Source organism: Poecilia reticulata, linkage group LG8 (assembly GCF_000633615.1).
Source record: "Poecilia reticulata strain Guanapo linkage group LG8, Guppy_female_1.0+MT, whole genome shotgun sequence".
Taxonomy (NCBI): domain Eukaryota; kingdom Metazoa; phylum Chordata; class Actinopteri; order Cyprinodontiformes; family Poeciliidae; genus Poecilia; species Poecilia reticulata.
In genome coordinates this window covers 7461397-7481612 of record NC_024338.1, presented here as the reverse complement: position 1 = coordinate 7481612, position 20216 = coordinate 7461397, and the positions used below count along the sequence as shown (strand labels likewise).

Genomic DNA, 20216 nt, shown 5'->3' with positions numbered 1-20216 from the left:
TTTCCTCTGAGTAAGGCACTTAACCGCAAGCGTTAACGGAATATATTCCGTATTTGAATAATAAGGTTTTAATGACCGGCTGCACAGTGGTTGGTAGAGCTGTTGCCTTGCAGCAAGAAGGTTCTGGGTTCGATTCCCGGTCCCGGTCTTTCTGCATGGAGTTTGCATGTTCTCCCTGTGCATGCGTGGGTTTTCTCCAGGTACTCCAGTTTCCTCCCACAGTACAAAAAAAAAACATGACTGCCAGGTTTATTGGCCCCTCCAAATTGCCCCTAGGTGTGAGTGTGTGTGTGCATGGTTGTGTGTCTCTGTGTTGCCCTGCGACAGACTGGYGACCTGTCCAGGGTGAACCCCGCCTCTCGCCCGGAACGTTAGCTGGAGATGGGCACCAGCAACCCTCTCGACCCCACCAAGGGACAAGGGTGCAAGAATGGATGGATGGTTTTAATGACCGTTTTTTTTTTAAGCCCCTTCTTAATTTTGACAGGTGATAATTAACATCCTTGACTGGTGCACATGCGCAGACATTATAGGCTTTACATACAGACTACAACGCAGATAATTTTTGTTATTATCAATCAATAACAAAAATCTTTTCTGAATATCATGTCATGGACACTGAACTAAAAGCGTCTTTCTGACCGGGAGCTGACAGCGTGTTGAAGAGTTATGGACAGGAGGCTTYGGAGAGTCTGGTTCAGAAACGCATTCAAAACCTTTGGTTGAAATGGTTTTTAATTCAAGTCCCCAGTACAGAACAGAGAAAACTAAAGAGAATGTAACGTTGTGTTAATACATTTATAGTCTAAACAGAGCAGCCGGCAGTTTATCTTGAAGAAATAAATAACGGTGCAGAAGTTAATTAGATCGTAACAAGCGCAGTGCTGCACAACCAATGCGGACTTGGCTCCGCCGCTGCGAAGAATGAACAAATCTGCAGTTTTAACAAATGGACCTGGAAGACGTTACAGTCCCACGGTCTTAGCAAGACGCCTAGGAGGAGCGCGACAGATGTAGCATCTGTCCGTTCCGGAGAAGTGAAACCACACAAAACAAATCCTCATAAAAACGCACAGCCGCACCACGAACAGGGGGGAAAAACTCGCAGAGTTCAACTGATAAGTTTGGATCAGACAGATCCAACTGACTGATGAACTAGTGCAGATTTCTCTGCAGATGTGGACCAAGAGGAATTTATCAGGCTGTACGTTCAGACCCCAGCAGGTGAAATACTTGTAATTTAAGTGGAGTCATTTAATTTCATTTATTATAAGTTATTGGGGCCACATGGTTTCTGTCACTGGTGAGAAAAAGTGAGATACTTTCATCTGCTTTATGTGTGATGGGATCTGGATTCACGGTTCAATAGGTGAATATTAACTAAACCACATAAACAATGAATAACTCATGTCAGTATGGTTATAATTTGACAGGGAATAATAGTACTTTAATACTTTTTAAAATGCTCTCAGTCAAAATGACAGATAGCAAAATCAAATCTAGCGTGACCTCTGGGCTGTAGTATAAGGCCCTTGGAGTGATCACTAGAAAAGTTCAACAAAAATGCAACATATTTAGCAAAAGTCTTGTTTTTTCTTAAAGGTGCAGTATTAGGTATTTTCCAGGCACATTTTCACAATCTCACAGTAAGAGTTTTGAATATTGTAGCATGTTGTATGTTGCTGTAATGTAGGTCTGAATTCCTTTATGGATTTATGTAAAGATCCCAAAATATTAGATGCTGCTTGTTTTGCTGAGTGTGTCTAATGGTCTAAAGTCTGGGTTTTCCAGTCCCCAGAAAATGTGAGTGCTATCAAAAATAAGCCTAGCAAAGTGATTCTGACTGGTTTTTGGTTTTTGAAATAGCAAAAATTTGTTGGAAAGTCTCTATTCCCACATATTGGTACTTCTGACCTCAGAATATTCACAACCACTGAAGTGTCCATTTATGGTCTTTCTCTTAGCTTATGTTGACTGATACAAACCTTTTCACTATGAAATATCCAAGGACCCACAGAGATACCACAAACCCTTGCAGTCACACATAATTAACCAAATATACATACTTTTGCATTATAGCTGGAAGCCAGAGTACTTTAAAAAAGGCCACACATGCTTGGGGGGGGGGGGACATGCAAAACCTCAACTGAGATCTGAACTGCCAAACTTTTCTTTGAGGCAACTCTGCTAACCATCGGAACCAAAGTACAGGCATTTTTATTTCGTACTGTAGAGATGTGTGGTCACAGGAAAACGATACTGTTGGGCTACTCAAAAGTCTCACAAAAGACGAACATTGCGACTCCAGTCCCCCATTATAGGTTTATGAAAGAATAACTTTAAATGAGATGTGACAAGTTCCTACAATACAAGAACTTGTTCAACTTTTAGGCATAATACAAAAATAAAAAAGTGCATTGAAATTCATTTGTAAATTTTTTTTACTTTCATCTCGCTTGTTATTTGTAGGTATTTATGGCGGTGTCCACATTTTAGGAAAGTTGAATGAAATGGTTAAACTGCTTTACTGGCATGCAGTCAAACCCCACACAGCTCTGCTAATGAGCTGATATTGGAGCCAGGTGTTGTGGAGCGGAGAGACATCTAAAAGTTGCAGAACACCGGCCCTTCTGGACTGGAGTTGGAGATCATTAGTCTAACAGGCCGTTTCTCCATCTTCTCAAAATTCAGCCGTAAAATCCAGTGGGCTAACCTTATGTATAGCTTCTCAGTATGATGCAGTATTTACACTCCACGCTTCCCTTCCCCAGGCTCACTTCATAAAAATTGAGCTTGTATTTGTGTTGTGATGCTCAGCATAAAGCTGAGAATGGTTATCACATCCCATTCTTCTGAGATTGACACATGGGGGGAACGGTTCCAGAAGGGTGTTCAGCCCAATCCTGCACCCCAAATTATCCACAGACTAGAGGACAGTCTACCATCTATGGTAATCTGAGACTCCTCTTAATGAGAAATGCCCAGAAAACCCTGAACCATTCATCTTCAATTGTTTGATCGGTCCATCTAATGTGATAAAGCAGTTGGAGTAGACTCTTCATCTATAATTGATCCTAGTTATCAAACAACACATTAAGCTCAGTTCATTGTTCAAATTAGTTTGCTGGGTTTCCTTAGAAACTTTTTAGATTCATACAAGTCATTGATTTACAGTATTCACTCCTCCTTAATGAGCGTGAAGCAATCACCTGCATTGTGTCTTTGAATTCACAGCAATCCCTCAAACCGAGCATGCATGTAGCGAGAGTTGAGAGGAAACACTTAATTTTAACAGGAAGAAATCTCCAGCAGAACCAGAACCTGGTTCAGTACGAACGACCGTCCACCACAACCTACTGGGGATTTGAGAAGACAAACGAAAAAGAAACCGAAGAACTGATGGAGGTTTTTCTATGTTAATAAAAAGAAAAAGTTGATAGCAAGAGAGGGACAAAATGTAACTGTTGGCAGCATCATCTCAGCCAGTTCCCTCCTCCAACAAAGCCAACAGAATGCTACCAGATGTAGCTTCAATGGAGAACACTGAGAGAAAACATAAAGTTAACAGGTATGATAATGTAATTTTAAGAGTAGTAGAAAAATAAAGTGAGGGGAATTGGTCAGGTTGTCCTAAGTCTATGCCAGCATAATTACAGATGTAGCTCAAGATTACAGAAATCCTTCGAATGAGGTAAGAGAAAGGCAGAAGTTAGGGAATTGTTCTGGGTCTACTCACCACTGCCCTTGTGCTATTCTTGCTAAGTGATAAATGACTCTGATAGTTTAGCCCACATATAATTGACACAGTAGGTGCACAGATAGCATAGAGGACTTCTGGGTCATGATCCAACAATCTGTTTCTGTCTCTGTTCTTCAATCATTCAAGAACAAAACACTGCAGTACTTGAAACTTGGTTTTGTTCCATGTCACTGGACCCTATAAAGTCAGGTATTGGCATGCCCAGGCTCGCTTTTGACTTGGACTTTTGAAGATTTTTTTTTGGCTTGGTCATTGTGATGCCTCAAGAGCCAAAACTTCACTCCATGAGCTCATCCCCCAGGCCTTGCTCCAGGAAAGTGCTTCAGTTCTCCTTAATATTGGGGGAGTTTTGACTGTTTCTATGGTTTTCCTTCCTCTAGATTCTTGAATTGCAGAATTCAAGCGTAGGGCTACATGGAGACACATGTACATGGAGACAACCTCTGAAGGGAAAAGCAGAAAGATTCTTGAATCGCAAGTAGTCGGACCATTTTGAACCTGTATAGCGTCTACGATCACAAAGGTATTCAACTTTCTGCAGAGGGGAAGGTGATACAATTAGGCTTCAATAATGGCTAAATAAATATCAGCATCAACTGTTACTAAATGTCCATCCGGAGCGAGGTCGAGACTATTAGCTAGCAGTAGTCTCAGACACATTCAGTCAAACTAAGGACACATATTGTGTCCACATGGATGTTTTTTCTTCATGGTGGCAAACAGGAGTGAATATTATCATGTGCCTGCTACGAAGCAGGATAGATGGCCCTCTGCCATCCTTCACTCACCGTCCCCTTTATCCCCCCCCATCTATGTTTATCCCCAACTTGCTTTTCTCAATTTCTCCTGGCTGCTCCATCAGCTAAAGCAATGTGCTGTCCTGCTGGTTGCTGGGCGTGGGAGTTGGAGAGACGTGAGCTAATACTCCGGTCTGATTAAATGTTGGAAAAGAGGGCTGATAGTATGAGAGGGAAGGAGGGCGAGAAGGCGGTAGAGGGGAGGGAGTCCGTAGGTAGAAAATGAAAGGGTGGGTGGGATGTGAGGAGTATAAAGGCTTTGCTGTAGGGAATTAGGAAATATTTCACAGGAGTAAATACTGGGGGTCATTTCCAAAACGTCTTCCTTCATTCAGATCACACAGTAAGTACTTTATTGCATCGTCTGTACTGCTAAGACTTTATTTCCCCTTTGCTTGACTGAAAGTAATCTTTTACCATCTGATATCTTTTTTGTAAAGGTTTTTTTTTTGTTTTGCAAATCTTTTTAAAATAACGCCAAGTAATCTTTGCAGCTTATTCTTCTTGTTTTAGTTAACAGGATCATTAGAAGTTGCTTCGCGCTGACTTTTTGTATGAACTACCACCACATCATTACCTTTTTCCAATGAGATGAGCACATTCTGACAACAGGCAAGAACACTGGAAACCTTCCCTGAGAATCAGAACAGCATAAAACTTTGTGAACATGCACACACACACACACACACACACACACACACACACACACACACACACACACACACNCACACACACACACACACACACACACACACACACACACACACACACACACACACACGCACAGACATGACTCAGTATCTCCAGTTCTTGAAGACTTCTCTTTAACTCTGGGCCTGCTCTCTGTACCTACCGTGTGAGTTTTGAACCGAAAATGCCTTAGGCACAGATGCAGTGTGTGCAGTTGTGTACAGTCTGCTTGCCTGTGTGCAGACCGATGGCTTTGATGTGTGAGTTCATGTATAATGAAAGCAGCTATTGATGGCAAGAGAAGTCTGGCTGGAGAGACAGAGTTTCTTCCAAATCACACAAGCAGAAGAACCTTGTCAGCAGTCTGGACATGCAAACGCAGTTCATGTGTGCCTTTCTGCACATTCATGTGTTCAGCCACCTGGTGTGAGTATTTATACAGGTGTTGAATGCTTTATGCTGAATCACTCATTCCTGGAATTGTCTATTTGCATGGAGACATATTCTCTGTGGGTGTTCGTGTGTGCAGTGAGCTATAAAGAAGAGTTTATGGTTACACTCTGCTGAGCAAAATGAGCTTGGACTCGAGGAGTTGGCTGCTGCCCCGCTCTCCTTAGCCACAACTATTCTCTGATGGCTCTTTCCTTCAAACTGGAGCTAAAACACATTTCTGGGATCGGTCTTGTGTTTAGTTCAGACTTTCTCTTCAGGCCAAATAGATATACACAGTCTTGTGTTGCCTTTATTCAAACATTCCACACCAATATGTCTCATAAATTATGCCATAAACTTGTGGTCCTAAAAATAAATAAGTATCACTGGCGGCGTAAGGGCTTCCTGATGGTAGAATATCAAATCCATCCATTGTCAACACCTGCTTACCTTTGCAGGGCCTCTGGGGGGTTTGGTGCTCATCTCCAGCAGTCATTGGGTGATGTGGCGAACACCTGGGACAGAACGCAAGTAGAACAATTAAACTATAATGATGCAGACCATGAGGAACCAAGGTGAAGTGCTGCTGGCTACTGATGTTGCTGTTAGTCGACCTTAAAAGTTGGAATTTGGATCTAGGAATGAGATCAGACCCAACCTGCCAATGTTCCAGTATCAAGTTCAAGCAGCAGATGGATCCAGTCATTGATATCCTCAGTGACCATTGCAACTGCAGTTAGTAATTCAAGCTAATTGTCATGCATATTTTGTCCTTTAAACTTGTACCATGTTCTAAAGGAGATGGTGACGGTTCAGTATTCACATTATCACCTACAGTATTTTGGAGATTTTTTGGTAGAATGTGACTAACTTATTTACAAAAAATTCACCCATTTTTTTCATAGATATTCAAAAGAATATGGAGGTTGGAAAGCTAAAATACCTAAGTGAAATGCTACTTGGCACATTATTGGCTGACTCTTGGAAAGCAGCCAATCCATGAGTGGCATTGATTTCCTTTGCCACTGAATTGGAGCCGAGATAAGGAAGACTGTGGATACTGGATTCTGCAGTAATGCCAAGAGCGTTTCCACTGTGTATTGATTCATATTAAGGTAAATTTTGTGTTATAACTATTAAAATATGTAAGTTATTGCGGATTTCAGCCATTTGTGGGTGGTTGTGGTCCCTATCCAAATAGTTAACTAGTTATAAACCATCAGGAGTATAAATGATGTGTTTTTACATTTTATATGTACAAGTTGAAAATTTAGGTCATTGCTGGACGGAAACCTCAGGGGGCTGTACTGTAAACTGTTCAACCCTTTACACCTCTGAGTAAAATTTGACATTCACTGCTTGCTAAACCAGACTCAGGAAGGACAAAACTTCATAGTGATGACATGGTCTGGAAATTAGCTCACCTGCAGGTGATTTTAACCCTTGTGTCTACAAATGGGGCCCAACCGACCCCACACACATAAAACTTGTATCATTTGCCACAGTCCTCCACGTTTTAAATGAGTGAGAAGGACAAATAATTTTTCATTTCCTATGGAACGATGAGGCGACAGTCGCTTACCCTCCTCCAGTTGAGCAGCCGGCGAAGTTTGTGTGTGTGAAATTTCGAGCTCAAACAGCAGACCAGTGAAGCAAACAAGGAAATTGAACAGTGTTCAACTTTTATCATTGCCATTGCTATCGCGTTTTGAGTTCACCCAGAATGGCGGAGGACTGTCACTTGTTGCTGTCGTTCGTTGCTTCTAGTATGTTGAGCCCATTATTGTCACAACCTGTGATGGACCAGCGACCTGTTCATGGTGTACCCCAACTCTCATCTGTTGACCACTGGGAATAGGCACCAGTTCGCTTGTGACCCTACAAGGACCATTTAGTAAAGACAATGCATTGAACTTTTACAACCATTTTACTATTGCTATTATAAGTAGGTTATTTTTTCCTATCTGTGCCTGTATTTCTTTTTTTAAGACAAAACCCATTTTCTCATGGTCTCTCTTGCTTTCTGACATGACCTCTCTCCTGTGTCAGCAGTAAGGAAAGTCCAACACCTCCAAGATGAGGAGCCTCCTTCAGTTCTTGGCCCTCTGCGCTGTGGTCTCCCTCTGTGTCTGCTATGGTATACAATGCCCCCAACATGCAAACAGTACATAAACTCAACGCATAAACTTCCTCAATTTATGTTCAGCACTCATGATTAACCAACTTCATGTTTTTCCCTTAGATTCTAATGAAAGCAATGAATCCCATGAAGGTGATTAAGTGTAAAAAAAAACAACCTGTGCCTGGAAAAACATGCATGCGTTTCTAACCCAGACTGTATTAAAAGCTGATTTCCTTTAACTAACCACAGTGGTGGTTCTTGCATGAATGGTGCTCTGGGTGCGCTCCACCTTCTGCTGCTCCCAAACAAATAAAATGCAAGACAGGATCTACATCCTCGTGCAGTTCCACACAAATCATGTAAAGTTAAAAAAAAGTGTTTGTGGGGCAATTATTGTGGTGTGCCCAAAAAGGAAGTAACTTTTATTGTTTTCACCTTAGTACCAAAAGATCCCAATGAAACCAAGTCCATATCATCCACCCCAAATTGCTTGTGCTCTTCTTGGCAGCTACCCAAATGGCCCATTTCAAAAACCACCACTACCCATAGAAAATCTTTTCAGCTTACATGACTTACTGTATGTGCTTGTAGCAGGACTGCTGTTTAGGGAAGTTTTGTTTTTCCAGATTTATTTGTGCCTCCAAATCGAGCCAACTCCTTCATCCAGGGGAACAGACGTATCACACCCAGAGCAAACCGCTACAACCAGTACTTCTCGAGGTAAAGCACAGCCATGCAAACACACCTTGTAACATTAACTTTAACTTGGACAGATTAAAATGCAAACATATTATGGGTGAATGAATGGAGTAATGCTTCTCTTCCAAATCCTCCCGGAACAGGAAGTCTCCAGCAGAGATCCGTGCAGAGACCTGTGAGGACTACTCGCCCTGCCGCTTCTACGCCTACCGCTACGGCGTCCAACACGCCTACCAGAGATACTTCGGAGGCCGAAATCCACCCCAGCAGCAGCAGCGCTTCAGACCAACGGGGACTCGTCGGTTCTAAAACTTGAGTGTTAGGGCGGCACCCTGATCCCCACCTGTTCCTTCACTCCACATCTGTTGTATAATTTATATATTTTTCTCAGTTTTGCCAGGAGAGAGAAACCTGGATAATGCAGGAGTCCAGTGTGGCTTGAATCCTATTCTTATGCTTACAGATATTAACACCTGATTCCACATGTAATCTTATTTTAGTGTCTTATTTTTTTGCTGGACATGCCAGAATGAAATGTCTGTTATATTATCCATCCATCCATCTATCTTTTTTTTTTTTGTTGTTGAAAGAAATAAAAATAAAACTTATTTCTTGAACCCTGTGTTGGAAGGTATTTTTAGGAAGAGAGTATGGCTGATGGAATAAGCAAAGTGAGCTACTGCTTAAGGCCAGCAGGGGGCCCCAAAGAGCTTCTAATGCAGAGATGAATCCATGCAATGATTATTTTAAACAGATTGTTTTGAAACATTAATATTTGATGAGACACAAACATCACTTGCTACTTATTGCAACCACATGTTTTCAAACTAAAACCTGAAATCCTGAAAGTTAAAACAAGATTCAGTTTTCTATATCCAGTTTTTCCAGGAAATCCTAAATCCTGGCTTTGTTTTAAAGTCAATAACAGCCTGGCAGTATGCATTTCTGAGTCCATAATCAGACCCATGTGTCTGGTAAGCTCTGTAGTTTTTAACGTCATTGTATCTGGCCTTATATTCTTTGGACTATAAACAGGATTTCTCTCTTTTCTGCATTGAACTGGCAGAAATTCTAGTCCATGTGATACTAATTAACAGAGACTCAGGGACTGAAAGGGTCTGTGGTCATTTGGGGACATGGAAATGTCTGTGTGCCATCAGCACAAACAGGTTGTAATATGTTCTTTAACTGAGGATGAAGCAAATAGACATTAAATAAAAGTGGCTTGATAATAGAGCCTTGATGTTCCCCACATGTAGCCCTCTATAGGCATTTCAATTTCTTAGAACAGTATTCTTGAGAATATATTCTACGATCTACAAAAAAAAACAAAAAACTCTGTAGTTTCTAGTGGAATCTCTATAATTGAGGACAGATCGGTGCGTCTGTCTGCCCTGCTGCATGCTGGGAAGACGTTTGAGTCTGTGCCGCCCACAAACCCAGAAAGGGAGTTTCACTGGATGTTTTGTGGTCATGCGGCCACAAATAGGCACAATGGAAGCTGTTTGGAGGTCAGATCCAAAAAGCAAACGCAGACAGAGAAATTACACCCTTCGCTGTCTGTCAGGACTTAATAACATGAGAGTTCACGAAACAAAGACGAAGGAACGAAACAAATTAAAACATTGTCATATTTAAAACTTTCAAAGAAATATTGTCCTCGTATAAACCTGCAGTTTTAATAATAACATTCATAACGCAGCCAGTTTTAGAGTTTTCAAAACATGCTCCAGTTTCAATAAATATCTTTATATATCTTTATAAATATCTTTGCCAAATTTATCCCTCCTATAACTCCTCAAACAAAAAGGCTCCGCCTTATAAAGGTTGTCTTCTCTTTGTGGTGAGTTGCCGCGGTTTGCAATAAAACCGCGAGCCCTCAGATTAAAACCATGTCACATCATTAGAGACGGCAGGTTTGCCTTCTTCAGATTGTAATGCCTGGTTCTTGCTGCCATCTGGCCTGAGCGGCCTGGGCCTAAAAAGCCTGCGGCCGCTGGAAGGCTGTGGCCTGTCCGGGGCGCCAGCCGCCACAGATGTTTTAAAAAGGTTCAGTAAAATGTGACAAATCCTTGTCGCTCAGTCCGAAGTCCTAACAGCAGCGCTGTGGTGTCTGCAGTCTGGTTTCAACTTCAGTAAAGCTGTCGCTATGAAATTGAGAAAAAGAATAATATGAACTGGTCAGAATTTTTATTTCTGCATCATCATACAGGTGACATGACACAGATGGTTGGGTAACACTTTATTTGACGGGGCGTGCATAAGACTGGCATGACACTGTTATGAAGTGTCATTCAGTAAATAATGACACGTTTAATGCAAAGTTTTATTGAAACTTCCATTAAAAGTGTCATTTTTTACAGAATAATGCAAAGGTGACTATTTTATTTGGCTTTTAATGCAACTTTAAGTACAACTTTGCATTAAAAGTGTCATTATTTACCAAATGACACTTCATGACAACAGTCATAAAGACTCCTTCATGTTTATAACGTGTGTTATGTCGTGTTTCTGACAGTGTCATGTCAGTCTTATGCACAGCCCTTCAAATAAAGTGTTAATAATGTTTCTTAAAGTCCTCAAAATGGGAAAAACAAGAAAACATGGCATTCTATTGAGGCAGGTGTGTGTTAATTTGACACCATGGTGAAATAAATATTTTTTCTGTAAGACCATTTTTATTGTTTTAGCACAAAAGTGAAACATTACCTTGTAAAACATTGTTTTCCCACATCACACCATGACTCCACTAACAATCCCACCCTTAATCTTCATGACTGCCAGATAGCACTTAATGATGCGAGTCATAATGGTTTTAATAAAAAATAAAGAAAACATGTAACAAAAAAATAAAAAATCACATACATATGTAAACCCCTTGAATAAATACAGACACATTCATCTTTATACCATTCTGTAGGAGCTTATGTGAAAACGTGACATTAGATCTCTACAATTAGGTCTTTGATCATCTTTATTCCTATTACCGAATTCTGAACTGTTGAGGTTTTAGCATAATCAACACTGGCTGAAGGCAGTTCCAAATACAAAGATACAGAAAGTAGCAGCATATAGCCAGTGTTTTACTGAAAGGTCATGTGGTGGACGCCACCTCTGAACCTCTGATGTTTTGACCGCAGTCAGACCAACCAGTCAGGAAATGAGGTGACAATGAAACACAAGACCAGAGGATCTGATAGAGCAGCGCTCCGTAAGCGGCTCTTTGGACCTTCTACCATAGTCTACAATGACGCAGTCCTTATTTTGGGTCAAATCCAATACTATGTACTGCATAGAATGAGGGCCCTGACAAATGTGGACGTCTCCAGTCACTCACAGTTTGGCCAAATGTGGATCAGATGTCATTTTCTAGGGCCAAAATGGACGACCAGTCCTTTGCCACTTGGAAATCAATGTGTTGTTTGAAAAGCATGCGAAGTCTCTACCACAGCAAACATAAACATGTGGAAAAAGCACTTTGCATCTATTGTAAGGTACAGTGGAGAAACTGTGATGCTGTGGGTCTGAGTCTCTTCCAAAGGCACAAGAAACCTGAGAGTTAGTGCTGTTATGACTATTTGAAATACCAAGACAATTTAAATAAAAATCTGGACTCTAACAGTTAACTGTAAAAAAATAAAATAAAAATAAAGTTTTAAAAATGTATGCTGGAGGAAATGTGACGCTGCTGGGATGGGAACATTTCAAACCTCTCACATATTTACCCCAAGATTGATGGAAACCTGCACCTGCTGTTGGTGTGAAGAGTTTAGTCATTGTTTGCTTTGTTGTCTTAGTTTCCTTTGAACGTGTTTTTATTTGAGGTGAGCCTTCAGGCACAGCCTGAGCCCCGTTCATCTCCTGGCCTGTGCTGCACTAGTATTTGCTGTTTGCCACAAAATGGCAACATAAAAATCTATTCTCTTTGTTTCTTTTCCTGGAAAAGCTGCACATCTTTTCCATCAATGTGGGTGTGTGAGATACACGTTTCCCCAACCAATCACGACGAGGGACACATCTATAAACTGACTTTAAGTAAAAGGATTTTTGGGAAGGAAAAGAACAGACAGACGGACAGACAGACGGACAGGGGAAGGGAGCTGACTTAGACCTGAAACTGCAGATAGAAGGAAAGAAGCTGAAGATGAAAACCTTCATCGTTCTGGTTCTCTGCTCCCTGGCAGTCTACGTGACTTCAGGTAAGTTTATATAATAAGAAACATGACACATCACTAAAGCATATCTCTAATTGTTACTTCTTCTTTTTTTTTATTACAGATGCTGCCCCCGACCCCCAGCCTGCTGCAGACGCCCCGGCTCTGGAGGAAGGTATGAAATATGATAGTTATAATCCACTTTAAATAATCAAAACATTCAATATGTACCACTATTTGTCATTTGATTGGTTTATTAATTCATTTAGAAAGCAGTAAAACCAAAATCTAAGGTGTAAAGATTATAGTTGAGCCTAAAAGCCTGCACTGCAAAAACAAACAAACAAACAAAAGTCTTACCAAATAATTTTGTCTAGTTTCTAGTGCAACATGGGAAAAATGTCTTTTCATACGTGAAGTAATCTGCCAGTGGAACTAGTAGTTTTTCATCAATATTAAGGAATTACATATTAAACTATTAGCCTACATCTTTCTGAAAAGTTTCTTGTAAGTTAGTTTTGTTTGATGTCAAGTTTACTGAGATATTTGCCGTATAAACCAAAGTGAAATTCAGACACGTTAGAATATCTACATGCAGCATCTCAGTCGACACAAAAACAATGAATTCATTCATTATGTATTTATTCTGTTGCTGCCAACATGTTGAAATTTTATTTCATTAAGATAATACAGATTTTACTTGAATATAAAAATATGAAATAAGAGTAATTAGAAGTGCCTCCTCAGTTTGGGCAGGTTGGGATTTGACTGGTGCAACAGATCTAAACTCGATGCTTTTCATTCTAGTAAACATCTTGACTTGCTTTTCTCGTTTTACAAAAGTATTCACACCCCTTGAATTCTTTTCCACCCACATTCAGGCTACAACTTCAAAATCTCAACTGTTTTAGTCGTACTCTGTTTATTTTAATGAGGTTTTGATCGTTCTTGTTTCTATGGTTTCACAAACTGAATCAAACTGAATCTGCAAATGTCAGCTTTTGAGTTTTACTTCAAAGATTATCAGCTAGATTTATGTCTGAACTTTGACTAGGCCAATTTAGCACAAAAATATTTTGTACTTCTTGTGTCTTCTATACAAACAGTGTCTGTCTTATTTAATAGAGCTTTGTGGATTTGTCGGAAACATGACTATTGGTTGGATCAATAGATTCCACGCGTTCACATTTTTATTTGGAAATTTGTAAAAATAAAAATAAAAATGCACGTTTATCTTCTAGTTCATAATCATGTACAGCTTTGTGTCGCTCCTTCATGTGAAATCCCAATAAAATACATTAAAGGTTGTGGTTGTAATGTGACATAATATAGAAAACCTCAAGGAATGTGAATAACCCACGGTGCCGTCCGTCACGTTGCATTAACGCAGCAAAACGTTAAACGTGTGTCCTGCAGGACTGTTTGTGGAGAAGGACGAGGCCTCCGCCGTGGTGAGGCAGAAGAGAGCTGCTGGACAGCTGTCCCTGGCTCAGCTGGAGAGGTATTTCTGCTCTGCTGTCTCATCGCCTGGCAAACTCTGCTCTGTATTTTTCATGTTTATCCAACTTTGTGAGATTCTAGTCAGATTGGTTTCAGAGGCTGACTCTCTGGCTTCTCTCCCGTTCTCCGCAGTCTGAAGGAAGTGTGTGAGGCCAACATGGCTTGTGAACACATGATGGACACCAACGGGATCATCGCCGCCTACACTGCCTACTACGGACCAATCCCCTATTAGAAGCAGCGATCTGGCTGTTCAGCATAACGGTCCACATCTCATGTTTAAGCTGTTTTCTTTTTTATTTCATGTGGCTGGACTTAATGGTGCTAAATGTGTGATAATGGAATAAGCTTGCAAAGATGGAATTGCTTTCTGCCAGTAGATTAGTGTGATAAAATAAAATAAAAAAGATTCTTTAAACTGAACTGCTCCATCACACCCGTTTTACACATTTTGGCCACTCGGTGTCTCTATTGTTCAACAGATCTATCCATCCATCCTTATGCCAGTCGCCAACCATTAGAGGCCGAGAGGCGGCCATTAGTGCCAACAATCGATTAGAACATTTAATCATAATCATTTTAACCACTCGCTAGAGCTTTGACTGATCACAATAGAGGCAATCATAATGGTTTTGTAATCTTGAAATGTAAAAAATCCACGTACTCAAAACATGCTTAAGAAAATGTTTTATTGTCTCAAACCAAACATCTGAGTTTTCCAGGTGTTTATATTCAAGATGGCTTAAAAGAAGTAGTTTTGTTTCATTATGTTTAGAAACCATAAATTGCTTGTGCTTCAGAGGAAGGATAATTCATCGTCGCAATAAGTAGACTATACTAGTTTTATTTTATCCATCACGGTGCTTTTTAAAGCCACTCCGAGTTGCTGAATGCAGTACAAGACCATCGTGCAACACGCTGCTTTGAAACGGGTTGGCCTCTGCGGGGGGGAGGCTTTTCACTCAAAATAGATGACATGATTAAAGTCTGAGTGCGTGATTAGCCTACAAGTTCTTTAAATCTAGACTTATATTTTAAACCATTTCACTAAAACTCAAGAAAAAAGCATCTGTAAATGCAAAAGCAATCCACAATACAACACTGAGATCCAGTACATCAGCTAGGACATATTGGGACAGTATAATGGGCTCCAGATGTATTTAGGTGTATTTCAGTGACTTGTCTTTCATCGACTCCGTCAGGCCTGGCAGACATTTTAACATGTGATGGCATTATAGCCCATGATTGCCTCTTCATGAGGAACTCTTTCAAATGACATGAAAAGATCATCCAAACATTTTCATGTTTTGTTGTTTTTGTCACGGCACAGATTCCCTCTGTCATTGTTCAGATAAGCTTCTGCAGCATCACTTGCTCTTTTCCATCCAGCGTTTCATTCAGTTTTCAACAAGGTTTTGTACTGATGATGAGAGATTTCATCTACGGTGCAAAGCCTGCTCCAGCACACAAAGACTTTCAATCGGGTTCAGGTCTCTGTGGAGGCCAAGCCATGTGAGGAAAAACCACAATTTCACAATTTGGCTGGTTCGACATGCATTGGAGATGAGGGGTGGATTCTTCTTCCTCCTCTCTAAACCTGGACTCATCAGATCACATGATCTTCTTCCGTTGCTCCAGAGTTCAGTCTTTATGGTCCCTTGCAAACTGTAGTCCTTTTCTCCAGCTAGCCTCACTGATTATAGTGGTTTCAGTCCCAGTCACTTGAGTTCCCTTCACCAATGTACACATGGAAATGATTTTAGTGATCACTGATTCGATCCCATATCTTACTCAAAGGCGATGGACAACTTGTTGCCACACACATTAATGATCTAGAAGGTGCCTGWACCCATTTGCTTAGATAAACTCAGATGGAGTTAGGCCTGTGTACAAGGCCCAACTATCTATGAACAAGTAAGGCACCAAAAACTAGTTTGGTGCCTTGATTCTCCAAATTTGGTCAACACTCACTCAACACACAACTTTACAGCTTAATGCTGCAGATAAGAAACAGTAACAAAATGATAGACGTCCAACAGCTTTGTTGCCTGTTAGGAACACCTTGTTGTTCAATGCAAATTCATTTGATAGCAATAGAACCACGGAGCTTTTACGGCTTCCAAAGAGCTTCCAGCCTTCTTGTTAAGTCCAAAAGTTTGGCACCCGAAGCAGTCGCTGAAAGATGCTGCCAGACAGGTCTGTCATGAACTCAGCGGACTGTTTCGGGATCCTTTGAGATGAAGCAGAAGCTGGCAGCTGCCGATGTCTTGTTTTTGTTTTGGAGTGGCAGAAGGGAAGCAAACGGATTCAGTTTTAGAAACGTCATGAAACGCAGGAGAAACTGACGAGTCAGAGTGAGAAGCTCTCATCTGTTTTAGCTCATTCCCACACATGGAGTTAGTCACTCTGCGTTGAGTCCACATATTTAAGTAACTCAAAGTCAGAAATATGCGAATAGGGGTTTCTTAGTTTGTCTCCTGTCCTTTTTCACTTAACTCGTTTCTCCTTATAAATTTGTGCAATTCATGCAGTGATTGTTGTTACACAACAGTGACAACAAACAGGATGATATAACTTTATTGACCTTGCTGTTGCGCCAGCTGGATGTTTGACACAGATACCAGAAACATGAGCTTAATTACTTCATTAGGCCCCGAGTTTGACAGATTAACCGTTTCCTGGTTGGCAGGCAGGGCATTTTATGTAACACTGAGATTTGGCTCAATAACTGGTTTCCTTCTGTTTGCCAGTAACAAACTTCTTTTAGAAAATACAAGTAATGTTTAAAGTTCAACCTTTCGAGGGGCTTCAAAATAAGTTAATTTAACACTGTAAAACTTGTGGCTCAACAAAGTTAACAAGAAATGCATCAATAAACATCGTCTCCAGATGGTTCAAAGAAAATGCTTAGAAGCCATTAAAGCAAAACATTTTTTTTTAAAGTAGTTACAATGTAATAGTATTGAGAATATCTTACGAGACTGGAGATTTTCAACGTCTTGCTCAAACTGCACAAAAACAACCTTTTTTGAGTGTAATGACCAAAGGCACAGGTTGGTGGCGCTGGTTTGAGTGTGTGTGTGCACGGCTGCGTCTCTGCAACAACAAACACGCATTTTCATCCAAACTGCTTAAAATTTGAGGTATGTTTGGTGAGATGTTTGTTGCCGTTTTCTTGTATTTGTGCGAGGCGGGAAATCTCCCAGGTCAATGCACATGACCTTGAATCTGACTGGACTCAGTTACATAGAACTGAACAGATTTCAACTGAACTAGATAGTAGTTGACTGGATGTAGCCTGTTTGTCATGTAGTCTATATAGCTTACTTTTTTTTTTTAAAGTAATGTTAAGGAATTTGTTGTTTTTCCGATTATGCATAATGACTCATCTTCATTTCATACATCCACGGGTAAAACAACATTTTATAGCTTCAATATTCAGCAGGCATTTGAAAGGTCAAATGCATGACCTTCGACCTTCACAATCTACTTTTCACAAGCTGTGTTGTGAAAGGATTGTGCAACCTTCAGCGTCTCACTTGCTCTTGCACAAAGTTGGAGAGGAGAGGAGAGYCRAGAAACACTTTGCTAAACGCTAACTTCTAGGATCGAGTAGCGATTAATTGTGGAGCCAAAGTTCTGTGTCTTGAACCAGAATAATCAGCGAAACATTCAGCAGCTTGTTCAGACAGTGAGAAACTCTCATCAAACAGCAGGTCAATCACTGTGGTTGAGCTCGGCTATTACTCATTTACTTACTGACAAATGGTCGACTATCAAGTCAAACCAGTTTTTGTCACACAATAAACTGTGTTTATTTCTGCCTGTAATGAACAGTAATTTATTCCACCCTCTTGACAGGAAAGAGGGTGGAAGACAAGCAAAAAAGACCTTTTCTTCCTTAATGTTTTGTTTATTTCTCCTMCTACTGCAAAGATAGCAGCAACAATAGAGCGATGGAAGTTTCCAAGATTGTATTTATAGCTAACGAGTCAGAGCCAAACACAAACAGAGGCAGTTCAGGTGCCAACTTCATCTGGTTTTCTTCAGTTTGCAATGCCGCCATGATAATAATAAAAAAAAAACTTTTAGGAGTTGTTTTCACAGCAAACTTGACTTGACTGATTTCTTAATTCGATTGAGTGTTTTAGTGAAAAACGCTTGCTTTATGTGAATGCTTATAGGAGGAACACATTGGCTCTGTGTTTTGTTCAGAATTATCAGTAATTTAAAAAGAATACTTTTGTCAAGGAGTGACAAAAACATCTGGAAAGCATTCTTTGAGATGTTCCTAAACTGATTCTTGTTTCATGTGTCTGACTGACTGGTAGATTTAAATAAATCTATCTGGGTTCATAGAATGGTGGCTGTAGAAGGTGATTGTTTCACTCTCATGTATTTGAGAGTGAGACAAATCAACTTGAAGCAACATRACGCAACTTTGAAACTCAGTAAAAGCTCCACATTTGATTACAGATACAAACTTCAATGCATTTTGCTGGAACGTTATAAGATAAATTTGTGCATAAAGGTGCAGAAAAAGTAAAGTCCGTACTGTTACTTCAAATTCTTTGACAAATAACATGCGTTTGTTGGACAGTGGGAAATATTTGGATTTGATTTTCTTTTTTCTTTTTTTTAGTATTTTTTTTTTGCATGATTTGTTTTTTTATTTTTGTTTTTATTTTGCGTGACTTCAGAGACAGATGGCTGCATCCTCAGTGCACAAACATAGATCCTTCCTGTCAGCAGCTGATAGGCTTTACAACTATCCCTGTTCCCTGCAAGCTCAGTTTTGTTTTATAAGGGCATTTGTGCTGCACATCTATACTTGGTTGATGTGGCTGGAAGGCGTGTTGCATGAGAGGAGTGAAGGTAATTCCCACACTCGTTTTTTTAAGTTGTGAGTCATGTAATTTTATTACACTGGCTTTGTCACCTGTCACATCTATTTTTGGGGTTTCGTTGTTTGCTCTCTTGTTGCCAAGGGTTTTTTTTTTTGGCCATATTGGCTACATATTCACCACTCTGCTGCCCTTAAATAAAATCCTAATACAACCAATAACCTTCAGAAGTCACTTAGTCATTTATAACTGTTCTATGAAGACGTCATGAACATCATAGCATCATAAAGACCAAAGTTTATCAAATAATACAAGATTTAGTAACACTGCCACATCTGTCTCTCTCTGTATTGGAGTTTTATTGCAGGGAAGAACGATGAAATATTTCCGTCTCTGAATGTGTGTGATGCTGGTAGGGAAGTTCTCTGTCTGAACTTGTGCAATTTGATTTAAATCAGTCGAGTTTGAAGATTTTCATTCTTTCTTTGTTGCTCAGTTCTTGAAAGTTGAGTCAACCAGGAAATGCCCAAACTGAGTTTCTATGAAACTTCTATTAAAGAAGCAAAGATAAATTTTTGTTTGTTTGTTTGTTTGTTTCTTCTTCTTTATCGATCAGAGTTGGAATATGCAAAAAGCAAAAGCAACTCCTGCATTAACGATCTGACTTAGCAATCAGATCGCTAATGCAGGAGTTGAATTTTAACACTCTTTTGGTGTTAAAATTTAAACGTCAAATGTACAATTATTTCCTTCATCCAGACATGCAATTTGATAATTGCATTAATATTTTTACTGACTTTATACTTCAACCATCACTGAGTTAATAGGTCAGAGCTTTATGAAATACAAAGGAAATCAATGTCAGTGAAGCCGTGTTGCATCGTTCTGTTGTTTTTGTTGCTGCATAACTTCCTTTCTCGTCAGCTCCACCTGCAAAATTCCAACAATAGGAAAGCTATTTAAGTCCTCTCTGACTTCTTGCCATTCAACAACCAAACTGCTCTTGCTGCTGCTGGAACACACAAACATCAACATCATGGATTCACTAGTTTCTGAATATCAGAACCGTCGAAGGATCAAGGAAGTTGAGAACTCCTTCGGTCCCTCAGCGCCAGAGCTTTTCACACCAGGTCGATTTCTGAAAGGAGAGGGCCCCCTGATGAAGCAGGGCCGCAAGAAGTGGGATCAGAAAATGTTCTTCCTCTTCAACGATATCCT

At 40.2% G+C, this 20216-nt stretch overlaps 2 protein-coding genes across 5 annotated transcripts; both read left to right on the top strand.

The window, feature by feature from the left end:
- The first annotated feature begins 4795 nt into the window (after positions 1–4795).
- mgp (matrix Gla protein) lies at positions 4796–9117 on the top strand. Of its 4 annotated transcripts, XM_008415481.2 has the most exons (6): positions 4830–4900; positions 5071–5169; positions 7732–7816; positions 7922–7951; positions 8428–8521; positions 8644–9117. In XM_008415481.2, the coding sequence occupies exons 3-6, from the start codon at positions 7756–7758 to the stop codon at positions 8807–8809; spliced, it is 351 nt and encodes a 116-aa protein (XP_008413703.1). In that variant the 5' UTR covers positions 4830–4900; positions 5071–5169; positions 7732–7755; the 3' UTR covers positions 8810–9117. The 4 variants fall into 4 exon arrangements, with proteins under 4 accessions (XP_008413702.1, XP_008413705.1, XP_017161556.1 ...); XM_008415480.1 differs by lacking the exon at positions 5071–5169 and having other exon boundaries at positions 4796–4900; XM_017306067.1 differs by lacking the exon at positions 5071–5169 and having other exon boundaries at positions 4808–4900; positions 7729–7816.
- Positions 9118–12560: 3443 nt separating this feature from the next.
- On the top strand, positions 12561–14577 carry bglap (bone gamma-carboxyglutamate (gla) protein). The gene is made up of 4 exons (XM_008415479.2): positions 12561–12699; positions 12779–12829; positions 14071–14155; positions 14287–14577. Exons 1-4 carry the CDS (start codon positions 12645–12647, stop codon positions 14387–14389), a joined length of 294 nt encoding a protein of 97 aa, XP_008413701.1. The 5' UTR covers positions 12561–12644; the 3' UTR covers positions 14390–14577.
- The last annotated feature ends 5639 nt before the right edge of the window (positions 14578–20216 follow it).

Excerpts from the sequence above, each read along its gene's own strand:
- mgp (XM_008415480.1), top strand. The coding sequence starts at position 7,756 with ATGAGGAGCCTCCTTCAGTTCTTGGCCCTCTGCGCTGTGGTCTCCCTC. Across the intron at positions 7,817-7,921 it reads CTCCCTCTGTGTCTGCTATG|ATTCTAATGAAAGCAATGAA; the intron begins GTATACAATGCC and ends TTTTTCCCTTAG. Across the intron at positions 7,952-8,427 it reads AAGCAATGAATCCCATGAAG|ATTTATTTGTGCCTCCAAAT; the intron begins GTGATTAAGTGT and ends TTGTTTTTCCAG.
- bglap (XM_008415479.2), top strand. The coding sequence starts at position 12,645 with ATGAAAACCTTCATCGTTCTGGTTCTCTGCTCCCTGGCAGTCTACGTG. Across the intron at positions 12,830-14,070 it reads CGCCCCGGCTCTGGAGGAAG|GACTGTTTGTGGAGAAGGAC; the intron begins GTATGAAATATG and ends TGTGTCCTGCAG. Across the intron at positions 14,156-14,286 it reads TCCCTGGCTCAGCTGGAGAG|TCTGAAGGAAGTGTGTGAGG; the intron begins GTATTTCTGCTC and ends CGTTCTCCGCAG.